Raw genomic sequence first — 16,968 nt, forward strand, 5'->3', positions numbered from 1 at the left:
TCTGTGAGGGAGCCCTGGCACAGGCTGCCCAGAGGGGCTGTGGAGGCTCCTTCCTTGGAGGGCTTCAAGACCCACCTGGACATGTTCCTGTGTGACCTGATCTAGGTGACCCTGCTTCTGCAGGGGGGTTGGACTGGATGATGTCTAAAGGTCCCTTCCAACCCCACCATTCTACGATTCTCTGATTCTGAAGTGTGGTGGGTTTTTTTCCATGTTGGTGTAGATGTTTATGCTAAAACATAAAAAACCAACAAACAAACCCCAAGCAGCCTCCCATCCCTGTAATTTTGAAAGCTGGTAAGCTGATAAAATGGAGAAGGAATTTATAACTCCAATTTTCTGCTTTATTACATGAAGCCAGTGACTAGAAGTCTCCTGTATGTTAGCATAGATGCTTTCCTTCTCTTCCTTGTCAAATTTGTACCAACTCTGCTCTTCTCACACAGATCTTCCATTTGCCTCAGTAACTTTACCTTCTTCATCTTACTTATAATTCTTACCTGTCTCTTTCTGACCCAGTCAAAGCCTGCTTTGTTGTCTTTGATCTGTTACTGAGGGGAAATCCTTTGACTATGCTCACCTCTGACAACCTCAGGATCCTTTCCAAGCTCCAGGTCCCCTGATGCTCGGGTGGCCCTATGGTCCCATTCTGGAGCTCTGCACTAGCTTCTCCACTGCTCCCTAACCCCTGAGCACCCTCCCTTCATTCCCTCATTCCCCATGTGCTCAGTGTGGTTGTCTGTTTTCACAAGACCTTGTTTTCTGAAACTGTGTTGACCAGGTTCTCCTTTGCCTACCAGATCAGTCTTGGCTGTATATCCTTCCAGTTATCTCCATTGCTGTCTGGCAGGTCCAGTTTAACTGATCTTAACCCCTTGTCTTATCTTAACAGCACGGTGTTAGTCTTTCCACCAAACAGAATTTCAGCTGTGGCTCAGATCTTTCTGATGTCTTAGCTGTTGTCCCTCAGCTCTAAGTCGTCAGCCTTTGCCTGATAAAACTTGGTTTTGATACTTGTGTCAACATCAAGCTTCATATGTAAAAAACCCTGTAAATTCCTCACTCTCGTTATTTATTTGACTGCTGTGAGTCATACTCCACTCTCACCTGTCTGACCAATCATGTAGTTTGCATTCACCTCCATTTCCTTCAGCAGGCCATCTCCTGATGGTACTGTTTTACTAAACTGATAGAACTTGTCCCATCCAGGCACTCATCATTTCACACCTTCACTGCTGTGAGCACACCTTCTCATTAACTTTAGCCTCTCTAGTCTTGCTGCATGTGTACCTGTTTCACATGTTGCAGTAAGAGTCAGTGTGCTTGGTCCTTGTTCCTAACAGCTAACAATAGTCTGACCGTTGCTTCCCCTGCTCCACTGGCTTCCTCCATTAGCTTCAAACATAGGTTGCTTATCTCTGCTTTCAGGGCCCCACCTGCAGTCTCCTGCAGGAAAGTACTTTGTTCCAACTGGGCCACAGTGCAGTACCTTTGTTGTTTTTTCCCATCATGACAAGAGAGTTCCTCATTTCAGGAAACATCTCAGTTTTCTCTCAACACCTGAATTTGGGCAACTACTGTGCTGAGACCATAGTTGACATTGTACTGTTCTTCTTTACTCAGTTCTGACTGACCTTGTAACTTTCATTCATGCTATTGTTTTATCTAGAGCAGTGTGTTAAAAGTTTGGTAGAGTTACATTCCACTATCCTTTGTCTAAAATGCACTCTCTCTGTCTTGCCATCTATACTGTAAGGCTTTCTTTCCAACTGTGAGTTTTGTTCATCAAGAAAAGGGATCTGTTCTTTAAGGTGTGATGGGGCAGAGTTCCTCTTCTGGGAATCTTTTGTTTGTTAGGGGATGGAGAAATACTCAAATACTTTCTACAGTTCAAGAAACTGCAAGTTTGGTATTTATGGTTTCTCCTTTCCCTCCCAAAAAAGAACAGAATGAAACATATCTATCCAAAGCTAGGTTGGAGTATTAATTATTTGCAGGAGCTGTGGGTTTTTTCCCCTTGTTTTGGCCAGCTTGTTCAGTCAGTTGAAGTCTTGCATGTGACATGTCATGGGGAACCTGTCCTCTTCCCTCAAGTCAAGTCTGTCCAAATGGTGTTTTTTGCTGACTACTAGATTGTTGGTCAGAAACTTCAGTTTGATTCAGGCTATGAGCACACTTTGGAGTAATCAGGGTTTGACAGTAAGAAGTTCTGCTTCCTGAGCCTCTTGAGAGATTCAGCTTGGAGGCCTTTGACCAGCATGGAAATGTGGCAGACTCTTAAGGACAAGGGCCTGGGCTGGGTTTAATTCACCAAAGTGACCACTTGATGAAATGATCCTTGTCTGGTGCTGGCTGCTGAAGACAATAAAATGTGCTGCAACAAAGGGCAACTCAGGCTGTGGGAGTTTGGGGTACACAAAGTTGTGATTTATACTTGCCAAAAGCTTTTGTGTTGATTTGTGGTAGAATTGGAAGTGATGTTATTACAGTGCCAGAGCTCTGGGCTGTTGAAGCTGTGGAGTACAGTATATACACCTGGCTTAGAGGAAACCAGGAGCCATTTTGCACGGCATCGTTGCAAGGTGAGGAATGCTGATGGTAGGTAAGAATCAGGACAAGGGGTGATGGGATGAAGCTGGAACACAAACAGTTCCACTTAAACATAAGAACAAACTCTTTCAAGGTGAGGTGAGGTGAGGGAGCTCTGGCACAGGCTGCCCAGGGGGGTTGTGGAGACTCCTTCCTTGGAGGACTTCAAGACCCACCTGGACATGCTCCTGTGTGACCTGATCTAGGTGGGATCTGCTTCTGCAGGGGGTTGGACTGGATGATCTCTAAAGGTCCCTTCCAACCCTCACCATTCTGTGATTCTATGAAGCTGGTGCTGTCTTGAAGTCATGGTAAGAGAAATAGCAAAAAGTCAACACGGAGGGAGTGAGGCTTGCCATATCAGCTGCTTTCTCCAGTGCAATAGTTACTTGATGGTCTGTGGACAGGCAGACTCCAAGGTCTTCCTCTGTAACCCAATTTTCTCTTTGTACTGGCTTAGAAGACACTTAATGGAATTCCTGCCATAATGTGACATTAAATATTTGGTTTATATGTTGTTCTTTATGCAGGAAATAGGTGTGCTTACTTTCATACATGAATTGAGCTTTTATGCTATGAGGAAGTGGCCCAGAAAAAAGACGTTTAGATTATTGTGCTTCAGGTTTACCAAGCTGTGTTTGGGGAGAACTTGGCATACCTTCACTTGCAATCTCCTTCTGCTTGAGTGTAAAATAAAACCTGGGAGTGGGAAACATCGTAGAATAATAATATTTTCCTCAGTTTTCACCTGCTGGAGGACGAATTCTGTGGCACTGTATAGCCACATAAAATCATGTCAGTGCTGCCTGTTTTACCTGGCAGGAAAACTTGAACTAAAATCCTTTCATTTCATGCTATGCTTTGCCAGGTTGCTTTGAGCACACAAGTCTGTTCTTTCTTTTTAAACTACAAGTAACCTGCTTCTCAATAAAACATGTTGGCAATATGAATTGGCTTTGTGATGGCTTGAATTTGCCTTAGATTCCAATCACCTTGTGCTGAGTTTCAGTTCTGTCCTGCAGTCTCTCCACGCTCTGAAGTTGTTCTCTGCAGGTCAGGCTGGTGCAGGCATTCTGGTGCCTCAGAGCTGGTCATTAGGAAAATGTTCTTTGCCAGGATTTTTCCTGTTGTCTGTATTTCTACCAGACCTGTTGTTTCCTTGTGCAGGACTCAGTTTCTTGAAGGTGGCTGTATCTTTGCTCATTTTCTTACCACGGATGTGAAAGATGGAGCATGTTCCTCATCCCTGCAGCGCTGGGAGATGTGTCTCTCTCCTTCCCATGGTGGGCAGCTGGGAAGGAAACTCTTGACTCCACTGCTATTCATAAAGGCAGACTGGTCAAATAAGACTGCCCTTTCCCTCACTCTCTATTTTCTTGTTAGATATTACCCTCTCACTCATGTCTGGTTGAGAGTTTACTGATGTACCCTGTGACATCTACTCTTAGAGTAATATAACATTTAAGTGACTTATTCTGTACTAAACTGAGGAGTGTCTGAGGGACCTGGGGGTGTTCAGCCTGGAGAAGAGAAGGCTGAAGGGAGACAGGAGCACTCTCTGCAACTCCCTGACAGGAGATTGTGGCTGGGGGTTGGTCAATCTGTGCTCCCAAGTAAGAAGTGACAGGACAAGAGGAAACAGCCTCAAGTTGCTCCAGGGGAGGTTCAGAATGGAGATGAGGAACAATTTCTTTGCCAAAAGGACTGTGCTTAGCTATTCTGATTTTGCTGCAGTTTGCAGGCATCCATAGTTGAAAGTGTCATAAAAACAGCCCCTCTTTAGATGCCTGTAGATTCCAACCAGTTGTTTAAGCCCATGGCCACGACTCCCTGCAGCCAGGGGACTGAAATCAGGGACTGGGCTGAGACCACAGGAGGTTTTTGGGGCAGCAGAGGAAGTAATCTGACAGCTTGTCCCTACTTTGTGACTTCCCAAGTTTTGGAGAGAGGGTTTTCAGCTTGTGCACTCTGCCAACTGCTGCTCGTCATAACTTCTTGCTGTAACGTTAGTAACTCCATGAACTTCTCTGGGGCCAAAGCAGAAATTGTGCAACTTAAAATGTAGTTTTAAGCTTAAACTTAAAATGAGCAGTTTGAAGTAAGAAATATGCATCTGTTAAAAATGGAGAGCATGTTGTGGGCACTGGAAACTGTTTTTAAGAGAGGCCATGCTTTCTACAGGCCGTGGCAAGCCCCGGGGTAAGCAGTTTGGCACCATGGCTTCTCCAGCAGGACAGGACAGCTGTCCAGCAGAGCCAGGCTCTGGCATCAGCTGCCCTCCTGCCTGTCCCTTGGTTTCCCTTTGCCTGCTTAGACCTTCTTTTCATAAAGGCTTTTTTCCCCTCTGTGCTGTAAAAGTATTAACAGCTTAAATATGCGGGAAGTGGGAGGACAGGCTGCTTCTGAATCCTATTAAGCGCTATGCTGAAGGAACTGAGATGCCATGTTAGTCAGCTCAGTGTTTTTTCTTCCCTGGCTGGGAAGAAATAGTCAAAATTCCAGAAGGAATCACAGCCAGATGTTTGTCATTGCTCTGGTTTGACTCTCCTAAATATGGCAAATAAGCTGCCTTTGGGCTTATTTTTGCCTGACCTCAGAAGAGAAAGTTAGTAATTCACTGTGTAAAATTTGAAGTCACTGCAGGATTTAAAAAGAAAGTAACTGAAGCTCTGCAATTTGTGTACTGTGATTCTACTGCATATTTTTTTAGACCTGTTATTTTGTGTTTAGGGGCTTTGCTTTTTTGATGCAGGAGCGTGGTGTTGGGTGGGGAAAGGTAAAACCGCAGCCACGTTACTGACAGATGTTCGGGGTGTGTGGTGTTTGTTGTTTGGGGTTTTTTTCTTAAGGGATGATGTGAGCTTCAATTGTTTTGTAAAAAAATTTATTTATTGCCAATAATTTCCCACTTTACAGCTCTCTAAACATGAAGTGTCCTGTTATGTGACAAGAAAATGGAGATTTAGTGTAGCAAAGGCTACACAATCCCAGCGTTCCTGTACAAAGTCTATTACAGGCACATGTTGTAATGCAAAACACAGAAACCATTTAGTAAATTGGTGATTAAGTGTTATCACAGTCCTTGAAATGTGAGTGTATTGGATTGAGTTAATAATAAAGCTGTGATATGCTGTAGTGAGCATACTTCACCCCACGACGTGCAGCGGTGAAAAACATGCGGGTGGATTCAGAAGAGTGGAGTGATAAACAGTGTGGTGATGTTTCCTTAGCTTAACACTGAACTGGTGTGAAGATGAACTCTTTTTAAGCTCTTCTTAATTTATCATAAGCATACTGAGAACTTTCTGCCTGGATGAGACACGATAAAGTAAATCAGTGGGTAAACATAGTGGTCTTGGCACACGTGCAGTGGTGATGCCAATTCTTGTACTTAGTTCCTTTTAAATGCCTTCTAAGTACCCAGGTACAACCTTTTAAAGAAAACAGTTACCTCTCCTCTTCCTCACTTACTGCAATAATGTGTCATCATCAGTAATGGAGGGAAACATTGTTAGTTTCTTAAACACAATGCAGGTGTTTCTGTTCTCCTAATCTGGTGATGGAGGACGGTGAAAATCAGCTGAAATGACTCTCATGCTCTTCTATCAAAGCAGCTGTAAGAAATGTTGCATTGCAAAAAGAAAAAGGTGATTCTGTGGATGTGGGTGACATTCCCAGGGTGCACAGATAGATAATTCTGCAGAAAGGGAGAAATAAAACCCAACCCAAGAAACAATCGCCGGTCAGCTTAAGACGTCTGTGGAAGTGCGGTGTGCTGAGGCAGTTCAGAGAAAAAGAGACTTGGTGTTTGGCAAGGGTGGTGTCTCTTGGTACCCAGCAGCTTTCAGAGCAGTGCAGCCTTGTGAATCTGTGTTTCAATAAAGAGGGTTGCAAAAGCATGCCTGTGTGTCATCTGTTTCTCCCTGAGACAGAAAGCAAGGGCAACACTGGCTGCTGGTAAAAGGGAGACCATAAAAATTGGGTGGTTAAAAAGATCTGTGGTGGCATTACCTAGTTCAAAAACCAAATCTTTCACGACTCTTATGTTGGATATGGAGGAGGAAAGACCCCTCTATCTGACAGAGAAGAGATTCACTAATAAAACTAAGTTTAAAAGAAGAAGAGGAAAAGGGGTCCTGAGCTGCCCTGACCTGAGCTGTGTGGTCAAAACCCACCAGTAAGAAATACAGAAGTCAAGCTTTCTAAATTGGAATATATTGCTCTCTGGTAAGCTCTTTCTCTTGTACTTGTGATGCCTTTTTGATGTCTCTGTAGCACCATGCCTGGGCTTTGGACACATACATGCTTCTGTGTTTCGGAGCGCTCTTGTGATGGTGAAAGCAGGTCTGAGAACATGGCTTGAAGTTGACTCTTCCCAGCCTCACAGCAGAGGAGCAGAAGATTAAGTATTTAAACTATGAGTGGTTCCTCAGTGCTCAGGAGGGGGCCAGTCTTGAGGGGTGATGCTTCCTCAGGTGATCAGAAATGATGGGAGCTCATTGGCAGTCCTGCTTTCCCAGCAGGGAGATCCAGGCTGATGGGTTTGACATCTCTGTTACCTGAGCTGCTGCTTCTCCTCCAGCCACCTCTAGCAAAAGGCTTGGGCACAGCACTTGGTGGAGCCTGAGCACAAAATAGGTGAAATACCCATAGCAGTTTGAAAACAAAAGGAGAACGGGCTTTGTAGAGACCATGTTAGAGCTGTCTGACATTTCTTCAGCTGAAGTCACTGAGGACAAGCATCACTGTACCACTCAGCCTGCTGAAGGAATAGGAAAGACTTGAGCTGGCAAAGGTGAGGTTAACAAAGCTTTGGCCTTATCTAATCTGGCCTGTAGGTATTTATTAACACATTGCTATGGTATCTAAGCTCTGCTCAAAGTACAGTGATGGGTACAGCTGGTGGAGTTTCAGTTTTGGACAAAGCAAAAGGGAGTTTTGGCCTTTGCTGCCAAAATACTTCATTTCTGTAAAGGATCTCATTTCTGTCTTGTTTCCTTGGTATTTTATGTTGTTTCCTTCAGACAGGCTTCCTCAGACTGGTGTGTCAGCCTGGGGTGTTGTAACACCTCTCTGGGAAAGCCTAGATCAAATCTGGTTGTTGTGGGCATGCGTGATGGTTTTGAGGCAAAAGCATAGTTAATGGAGGAAAGACTGGTGATTTTAGCAAAGGGAAGCAAAGAATTGTCTGTGTTTAAAACCACTCAAACCCCTAGAGTTGTATTTACATACCTATACACATGAAGTGATGCCCTGCAAGTTTCTAGAGTACCTACAGCTCAAATGCATGAAGTGGAAGGTAGGGAGGTGCAGTGGTTTGCACAAAGGCATGGGGTCCTGTAGCAATGTTCAGAAGGGAGGCACTGAGATCATCAGTCCCCTAACATCTAAGTTTTTAGCTTTATTATACTGTTTCACAGCTTGCATGAACAAATTATTTGCCTAGGCTTTCTGTTAGGAACCTTAATCTCTTGAAGCGGGAGAAATGCTTAGAGAATGGCCAGTAATGGCACAGTGGCCATTCTGACAGCAGACCATTTCTATAACTAGGCACTCATATCTCTCCTTGGTTATTCCAGCCACCAAGTTGTTCAAAGGCTCGAAACAGAGCAGATGTTTAGAGCAGCAGACTGGCAGGGCCCTTTCAACCGTGTGCTCGGGGTTTGCGGAAGGCTGTCGGCGTGGCGTAGCTTTGGCTGGTTGTGGGTTATTTGGAATAGTAAGTGTTGTAAAAAAAGCCTCAGCGTTGCCATTAGTGCAATCTTCTGGCATTTCCACTGCCCCAGTCTTTGCCACTCTGTGGGATCAGCCACCCCAAAGCAGCTGCTTTCCGTGGTACCGTCACTGCTGACATCTGAGTATTTAATTATCAGCAAGTGGCAACTCTGGTGCCAAATTGACAAACTCCTGCAAAACTCTTTCCAATGGTGTGGCCCAGACTTTTAATTTGGGTGACTTACCCCTTCCCCAGGTAGTCTCAGGAGTGAACGAAGCAGAGGCGTGGGGAGGGCGCGTGGTTGTGTGTTCCTCTCCAGATAATGTGACTGAGAATTTCTGCTCAACGCCGCAGTCATTTTTCCATAGCTCTTTTGTGTGCTGTTTGTATGTAGCACTTGGGGACCACAGATTGGTTGAATGTGTGCTGCTGGTTTGGTTTTCTCTGCTCACAATGTGTTTTTGATTTGAGTGCTTCAGGTATTCCAGCACAAGAGCACTTTTGGAACTCGGGACTGTTTTTTGCCTCTACGTGCTGTCTACCTAACTATGTATTCATTTCCCAATCCCATTCATGGAATTCACTCCCTCTTGGAGACCTTTTCCCACGTCAGCAAAGTGTTGTTTTCCTACTTTGGGGTATCCAACAAGCCTAGCCACTCTGGAAAAGCGTGTTTGTTAGGTAACACTGGTTCATTTGGCAGCAAAGTGCTTTAACACCGCTTGAACCTTTAAATGATCACGGATTTTAAAGCCAACCTTATTTCAATAAGCCAGAGGCAGAATCGTTAACCTGGCTCTGGATTCTGTTCAAAAAAAAACCTCAACCCACAACAGAACCAACCACTGGAATCTTGGGACAAAAAATTACCCCCAGCATCCAGTGAAACAATATAACACAAATGTCTGAGACGTGCTTTGCTTTTGCAGATTGTGTGTTTGACTCGGTTTCCATGTGGTGTGTCATGGTATTCCTACACAGTATTTTAAAAAATGAGTGTGCTATCTGAATTTGTGAATAAGTTCCAAGCTACTTTTCATGGTGGCAGCACATTCCCAGAGCTCAGCCTGTGAGCACAAAGTCGGAAACGCCGCGTGGCTGCTGCTCCAGGGGGGACACAGGCGTTGGTGGGGCTTCCCAATGCTGGGGGCTGCCCTGCCAGAGCAGCGATGGTGCAGGCTGAGGCCATGGAAAAGGAGGTCTGGCATCCTCAGGATGAGCCTGGAGGAGCTGGGGTTCTGCAAATGGGAGACCTAAAAAGTGGTGGGATCTGAACATTCGGGGGTAACGTTCCTCCTTTCAGTTACTTGTTCCTACCAAAGCTGAATAAACTAATAAAGTCCTGAAGAAAACAGTTACTTCTTACTTTTTCAGTCTATGGATTAAAAACTCGATAGAGAGCCATGAGGTGGTGGTGTTTTAGCTGTAACAACAACAAGTTAATGAATGGCATTCCCTGACATCTGATTTCCTTCTTTCTAATAAATGTGGTTTAAATGTACACTGTGTATTCATAAATGCAGCTTTTGTTTAGATGTGGCATTAATGATAGTTATTAATAGGGACTTTTGAAGGTGTTTTTTATTTAGCACTCAGCATTTGAGCAGAGATCTAAGGGATCACCAAAGGGCTGTAGATAAACAGAGCTATAAACTTACTGCAATGTTTGTGTATTTCTGGTTAAGAAAGGAAATAACAAGCCCAGTGTATCAGCTGTGTGTAGTTGCTGATTGTCATTTCTCTAGTTTGCCAAAAGAGGAGAACTTGCTTTGTCATTAGAAAGACCACAAAAGTGCACCAAAATAAAAACCAGAGATCAATCCCTGTGGCTGGTGAAGTGCTGTTCACTTAAATCAAGTCCCTCCTCATGCCTGCCCTTGCCCTTGGACACTCGTGGGGTGCTCGAGGTTGGCCCCTTGGCAGTCACAATGTCAAATGCAAACTTCTTCTCCTCATGGTACTGTGTTTACTGGAGGATTTGCTCTCCTAACAACTGCAGTTTTGTGTGACACAGAACCCAATGTCAGCTGGTTTTTGCTGAAGTCAGGGGCCAGCGGCTGCTCCAGCCCTGCCCGCAGCAGTGTTTCCATTCCATGCCTCTGCTTTGGAACTTTCCCTTTTTCCAAACTCTCCTTTTTTTAATTCTTTCCCCCCTCCAACCTAAGTGCTGCCAGAAGTGGGTTTCATTTTTGGAAAGCTGGAGCTTGTGTGTCCATTTTGGAACACAAGAATACTACTCAGTGTGAAAACACTGGGGTGGGTTTCCTTTTGGTTTTAAGTTAAACTACATGGGAGCAGAAAAGGAGGGTGTTCTGGGAGACCTGTTTGAGAGTGATGGGAGAATAAATTGTTTTGATAGTATGATCCACTGAAAGGGTGTGTGTTCCTGTCTTCCTAAGCTAGGGTACGGTGGAGGGAGGATCTGCCACGAAGGTGGTGATGTGTGAGAAAATAGGGAGTAACAGTTGGGGTGAGAAAACAAAATTAACTCTTCTCCTGACTTCAAAAAAAGCTCTTGACATTTTACTCCTCCGTCCTAAAGATTACTAACACTGAATGTATTTACTCTTCTGACTGAGTGAAAAATACAGATGCATCCTTCAGTCAGGAAACTTCGGCTTAAAATGTTTGTTCCCGTTTTCCTGCCTGGAGTGGCTTGCTGCTGAGCCCACTCTGAAGGCATTTCTCCTGTGGGGGGGTTCTCTTCTCCTTTTAGTGGGATAACTCAGTAATATCAGTAGTTGTCGTCTTGGCAGCGTATAAAGGGCAACTGAGATGTTTGGAATGGAAAGTATGCCATGTTGTGAGCTTGTGTTGAAAATGGGACCTTTCTGAAGCACATTCAGGCAGCTCCTTGCCCTGACGTTGAAATGACAGGAATTAAGTAATTGCTCTAAAAGATTTTGCTTTGTGTTGCTTTTATGCAGATTAAACTATGATGTTGAACTATCCAACAATGTAACTTCCACCTTGTCAGCCACTGAATGTTAAAGTAGCTTTTTGGAAAGGATGGTTGTAAATGTAACAAACAATTTGAGGAGAGAAAAAACTCTCAGAGGAATTCTCCCACAGCATTTCATAGAATCATAGAGTGGTAGGGTTGGAAGGGACCCTTAAAGATCATCCAGTCCAACCCCCTGCAGAAGCAAGCTCACCTAAATCAGGTCGCACAGGAATGTGTCCAGGCGGGTCTTGAAGCCCTCCAAGGAAGGAGCCTCCACAGCCCCTCTGGGCAGCCTGTGCCAGGGCTCCCTCACTCAAACACTGAAACAGTCTGTTCTTATGTTTAAGTGGAACTGTTTGTGTTCCAGCTTCATCCCATCACCCCTTGTCCTGTTGCTGGCTACTACAGAAAAGAGGGATGTCCCAACCTCCTGACACCCACCCTTTAGATATTTATAAATGTTAATAAGATCCCCCCTCAGTCTCCTCTTCTCCAGACTAAACAGCCCCAGTTCCTGCAGCCTTTCCTCCTATGAAAGATGCTCCATTCCCCTGATCATCTTGGTGTCCCTGCACTGGCCTCTCTGCAGCACTTCCCTGTCTCCCTTGAGCTGAGGAGCCCAGAACTGGGCACAGGACTCCAGATGAGGCCTCACCAGGGCAGAGTAGAGGGGCAGAAGAACCTCCCTCGACCTGCTGCCCACACTCTTCTTGATGCATCCCAGGCTGCCGTTGGCTTCTTGGCCACGAGGGCACATTGCTGGCTCATGGTCAGTTTATTATCAGCCAGCACTCCCAGGTCTCTCTCTGCAGAGCTGCTCTCCAGCAGGTCACCCCCAGCCTGTCCTGGTGCAGGGGGTTGTTCCTTCCCAGCTGCTGGACTCTGCCCTTGTGCTTGTTGAACCTCATGAGCAAGAAATGTGTTTCATTTGGAAGTTACAAATGTTGTTTTCAAAATGCATTTCTCCAGGAGTGTGTGTCCTGTGGGAAGCAGTCTGCAACACACTTGAGAAACCTGCCTGTAGAAGGGGGAGCAAGCATGCTGTTTACTGAAGATGTGGCTTACCATTGCCTGTATCATTCCTTATTTCATTGGCATAATTCAATAGGAAACCCCATACTCTCAGAGCCTTCTGCAAGCATAGGTTTTGGCTGAAAAAAATGAACTGTGTTCTAACAAGAGATTTGTCCAGAAAAAGTCGAGTGTTCATTCTCATATAATTCTCTCTCCTTCTGTTGCTGTACTTTCCTCCTTGGTTCTAGCTCCATCCACAGCAGTGTAATTACCAGAGCTATTGCAAATTTGCAGGACTGCAGAGCCATCAGTTTTCCCCAGTGAAGTTTGGTTTGATTCTTTAAGTGGTACAGAGGTATTTAGCTAAATTGCACAGTACTAAAAATATCAACAGTTGAGCTCTTTTTCCTGTAAGAAGCAATTACTCTTGAATTTTTCCACATCTCAGTAACACAAAACAATTTCTGTATCTTTCACCATCTGTTTTACCCTTTTAACCCCTCTTTTGTTTTCCCTCAAGTGGACCATGCTTTCTGTTGGGTCTTTTCATTTGCAGACCTTATTGTTCCAATTCTGCTACTCATTTATTACAAAACCTAATAACTGTAAAAGATGCTCTGTTCTGGATTTGAAGACTCAGTTATAGAGCCGTGTTCCTGCCTTAATGGGAAACTTGTAGTCTTCCAGCACTCTGACTTTTCCACACAAACAGGAGTGCCTGAGGCCTGGATCTGAAGACTCGGTTGTAGAGCCATGGGCCTGCTTTGATGGGAAACTTGTAGAGTCTTCCAGCACTCTGACTTTTCCACACAAACAGGAGTGCCTGAGGCGTGTTCTGCTGGATGGCTTGATGCCAGACCCTGTCGCCACAGCTGCAGCATCACCAGCTCCATGGCCCCGTGATGTCTGTGACCATGCTGCCTCCCTCTGCACTCTGCTAGCTTTTGTGTGTTGCTCCATCAGGTACCAAAGGATGCCAAAGCCCTCTGAATTCATCTCAGGGACTGATCTGCAGGGTCATAAATGCTGTTTTTTCTTGTGGTGGCCGCTGAAGTCGTGCAATAGGTGCTGAGGGCGAGCTTGTGTGTTTTAATAAGCAGCCCAAGCGCAGTTGTTTTGTACAGTGGCAGTTTCCCATTTTCTCCCATGTTACTGTAGCTGCTCTCTGGTGATGTTTGTTTTGTGGCTTTGCATCTAACTTGTCTGTGAAAAGGGTTAGTGAGTGGCTTTCTTGAGGGAAGGCTTCTTTGCGGAAGGCATGGTGTGAGAGGAGAGCGTTTGGGTTCTCACTGTTTACTTTGGCAGAGAACTCTAGCCTTCCTGTTTATTTCTTCATTAACAGAGTAAATACTGTTGGCTTGGGTTTTCTTGAATACATGTAAGAAAAGCATTAGAGTGGGGACTCTTTAAAGATGTTTCTTTGAAACAGAAGATGAGTTCTGGTTGTGTCAGCAGAGGCCTTGCATGCTCTGCCATGAGCAGCCTCCTCTGCGTTAGCGTGATCCCTGGCAATGGTCAGCCTGGCACCATGAAACCCTGCATGCCCATCTCTTGCTTTCCTGCTGGGCTGGCCAGGCCTTCCTAGGTCAGGGGCAAATTCTGGTTGGATGAAAACCACCCTGCACTAGCCTTCCTCAGCTACATACATCTGCATACATTTTCGAGCATTGCTGGCATTCGGGTTGCACGTGGCCTGTTGGTGTGAGAGAGGTTTTGGGCATGTGAGCAGAGTTTTGGCAGCCCCAGCTTCAGTCCACTGTGGCTGGGGGAGAGCCACACCATCCTACAAAGACACAAACAAATGGTGCTGGTTTATTGAAGAGGCAGCAGATAGTTTGCAGTGTGGTCTCAGAGCTGACCCTGCATTAAGCAGGAGGTTGGACGTAGGTGACCTCCAGCGCCCGCTTCCAGCTTGAGTTCCTCTGCTTCTGTTTGTATGGAGCTGTGCCTGTACACTGGATGTTTGCCTCTTACAGTGACAAGAATAATGTCAAACAGCTTTGAGAGATGTGTCTGCAGCTTCTAAAGATGCCCTTTTTGTTTTCATGTGCTGTAAACTTATTCACATGAATCTCACTGATGGCTTTGGGTTTCTTTTTTTACTTCTTTAGTCAAAATATTACGGCCAGACGTTACTGACAGAAGTTTACAAGCATCTGAACTTGATGGAGTCGGACTACTTTGGGATTGAGTTCCAGAACATCCAGTCATACTGGGTATGTACAATTTTCTGACAAGTCTGGTGTAATGAAAAGGTCAGATGAATGCAGATGCTTGTGTCAAAAAATTCAGGGCCCGCTGGAGTTTGCTCCTGAGTTATATCTTTGCTTCTTGTAAATCTGCATCTCTCACCAGCACAACTACTAAAGCAGAGGGGAGGAATCAGATTCTGCTTCTTGTTAAATCTCCAAACATGTGTAACACATTTAAACAGTTGCTGATGTTCCTGTTTTCAGGGACTTAAATAAAACCCTCCTTCCCTCTTACAGGGGAAACATCAGCTCACCGTAGCCTATGGGGCACTTGGAAAATTGTATTACAATGAGTAGCCCTGGTAGTGCTCCTGTTCAGTTAATTCCCCTGAAGAGTCATTATGAACCTCCTTCTAAAGGAAAAATAAACCCCAGCAGGCATCACAGAGACATGCAAGCGTTTGAATCAGTGATACGGAGGAATGCTGACACTCTGAGAACCTTCTGGTTGTTATCCTGTACCTTGCAAAGAGGACAATGTGGCTTCTAAATACAAAACTGCCTCCCTTATGGGTTTTTTTCTCTATTACTTTTTCTGGTTTCATGACTCACATGCAGAAACTATGTGTGAGAACACAGAGAATGCTGCTGCTGGCACTAATACATGCTGCTCTTGAGCCGAGGAAGTACAGTAAAGCTCATTTGGTTTCCGTTTCATCTGCAGAACATTCAGAGTGTTTCTGCATCTATCAAGGTTCTTCAGCTCTTACTCAGAGAAGTAGTAAGGGCTAGACATAATTGTCCTGTTGTGATTTTTTTACCTGGAGACGTGGGGAAAGCCCCCACTGAGAATACTTTGCTTTAGTTTTACGGGTATCGGTTTTACAAGAGCCACAATAGTCTTTCTTTAAATCTGTGCTTATCGAAAGAGAAACGTTTGTTTAGGTGTTAGTGTCAAGTAAAAATCCTTAAGGAGATGGGTAAGAGAGATGGGCAGAGCGTAGAAAGGCAAAAAAAGTCGAACCTTGTCGTGTTCTCCAGAGCTTCTGGGTTTCTGTAGCCTGGCTCCTGTCTATGGCCGTGTGTTTTAGTCTGATTTCTGTCTTCTCAGCAGTAGTGGTCTGCTTTTGCTGACTTAGCTATCCTGTCCAGCTGAGCTTTAAACACACATCAGTGGCTTTTCTACTGATGCATAATAAACGTCAATTTGAATGAGCAAGTGGCGTTTTTTTGAAGCAAAGGAATCGCTGTGCTATTGCAGTGAGGAGGAAAGTGTCCTTGTAAGTGACTGCTGTATTTGAATGGGCTTTTGATGTTTTCATATTGTATTCAAATAGGAATGTCAGCTCCTTTTCTTTAATTTCAGATCTGGCTGGAACCACTGAAGCCTGTTATTAAACAAGTACGGAGTAAGTAGTTGTAAAAAAGGAAGTTTTCCTTAATTTGCATCTGCTTTGTGTGAGTTGCTTTCACAATTCCTACTTGATTTACTGGTTATGCTTCCCTGAAAACTCTACATGATAGAAGTGATAGTGGCTGCTGTTTGGGCATGCAAACCTGATGTTTCTAATATGTAGTATGCGGTGGGTGGAATGGAAACTTACTGAAGGTGGGATTCTTTCTCTGTGATACATATCTAGATGGATTGGGTCAGCTGGTGTTAGGTTTCAGCCAAACACATCAGTTGCTGTTTGTGAGATTTCGTCAGTTGTGTCATCTTAAGGTGGAAAGAAGGAGGGAATATTCTGCCTGGTGGTGTCTGTTTCATGGGAGGAGGTGACATCTGCAGTTGTGAGACCCTGTCTGAGAGCTGATGCACCCTTCTGCAAAAAGCTGTGCTTAAAGTTTGCTGGCAAAGAGGGAATTGCAACAGGGTGGGTGTTCCCACCTCATTTTCATATCCCACCTCTTGATGTGCTCAGGGGCAGCTTCACTAGGAGAGCAGAGGGTGGGAGCTCCCACCTGAGTGGGTGGCTGCAGTTTCAGAATCCTCTTTGCTTCAGTTGTGAAGTTTCTGGAGGTTAATGCAGTAGTGATGCTACCTCTGGCTACTCCAAAAAGTAATGTGAGATGCACTCTGAAGGCTAAAAATAATAGAATACAGTATGCTAGTTCTTCTGGTGTCAAAAGATTAGATCAGACTTGCTTTCCCCTTTAGAATGGGGTTAAGCTGGTGGCTTGTTTTCTGTTTCTGATCACAAAGGCTTTGTGGAAGCAGGAGATAGGGAGGGTGTGGTGGATTGCTATGCCTTTCAAAATCTGAATTGAAAATTAGTACTGGGAAGTACTTTTTAGTTACTCCTCTGCCTAAACCTCATCGTTGGAAAAGAAGAAAACACCGATTCTAGCTGGACTTTTTACCTTTAATTTCATGTTTTTAACAGGATTATTTTTTAAGCAGAAGAGCCAAACCAGCCATAAAAGGCAGCTTCCTTAGGAGTATAGAATGCTTTCACTAGTCCCCTCCTCAAATTGCTAGAGTGACATCTTTTTATGTACTCCATGCAGTTGGA

At 44.7% G+C, this 16,968-nt stretch overlaps 1 protein-coding gene across 5 annotated transcripts in view; it reads left to right on the plus strand.

Moving 5' to 3' along the window:
* The window catches only part of FARP2 (FERM, ARH/RhoGEF and pleckstrin domain protein 2), a 70,819-nt gene that overhangs the window by 6,621 nt on the left and 47,230 nt on the right, over positions 1-16,968 (plus strand). For all 5 annotated transcript variants that reach the window (XM_062005859.1, XM_062005857.1, XM_062005861.1 and 2 more), the window contains exons 3-4: positions 14,375-14,479; positions 15,822-15,864. In XM_062005859.1, the coding sequence (XP_061861843.1) occupies positions 14,375-14,479; positions 15,822-15,864 (148 nt within the window). The remainder of the gene's footprint in view (positions 1-14,374; positions 14,480-15,821; positions 15,865-16,968) is intronic.

This window comes from Colius striatus, chromosome 12, assembly GCF_028858725.1.
Source record: "Colius striatus isolate bColStr4 chromosome 12, bColStr4.1.hap1, whole genome shotgun sequence".
In the NCBI taxonomy this organism is placed as follows: domain Eukaryota; kingdom Metazoa; phylum Chordata; class Aves; order Coliiformes; family Coliidae; genus Colius; species Colius striatus.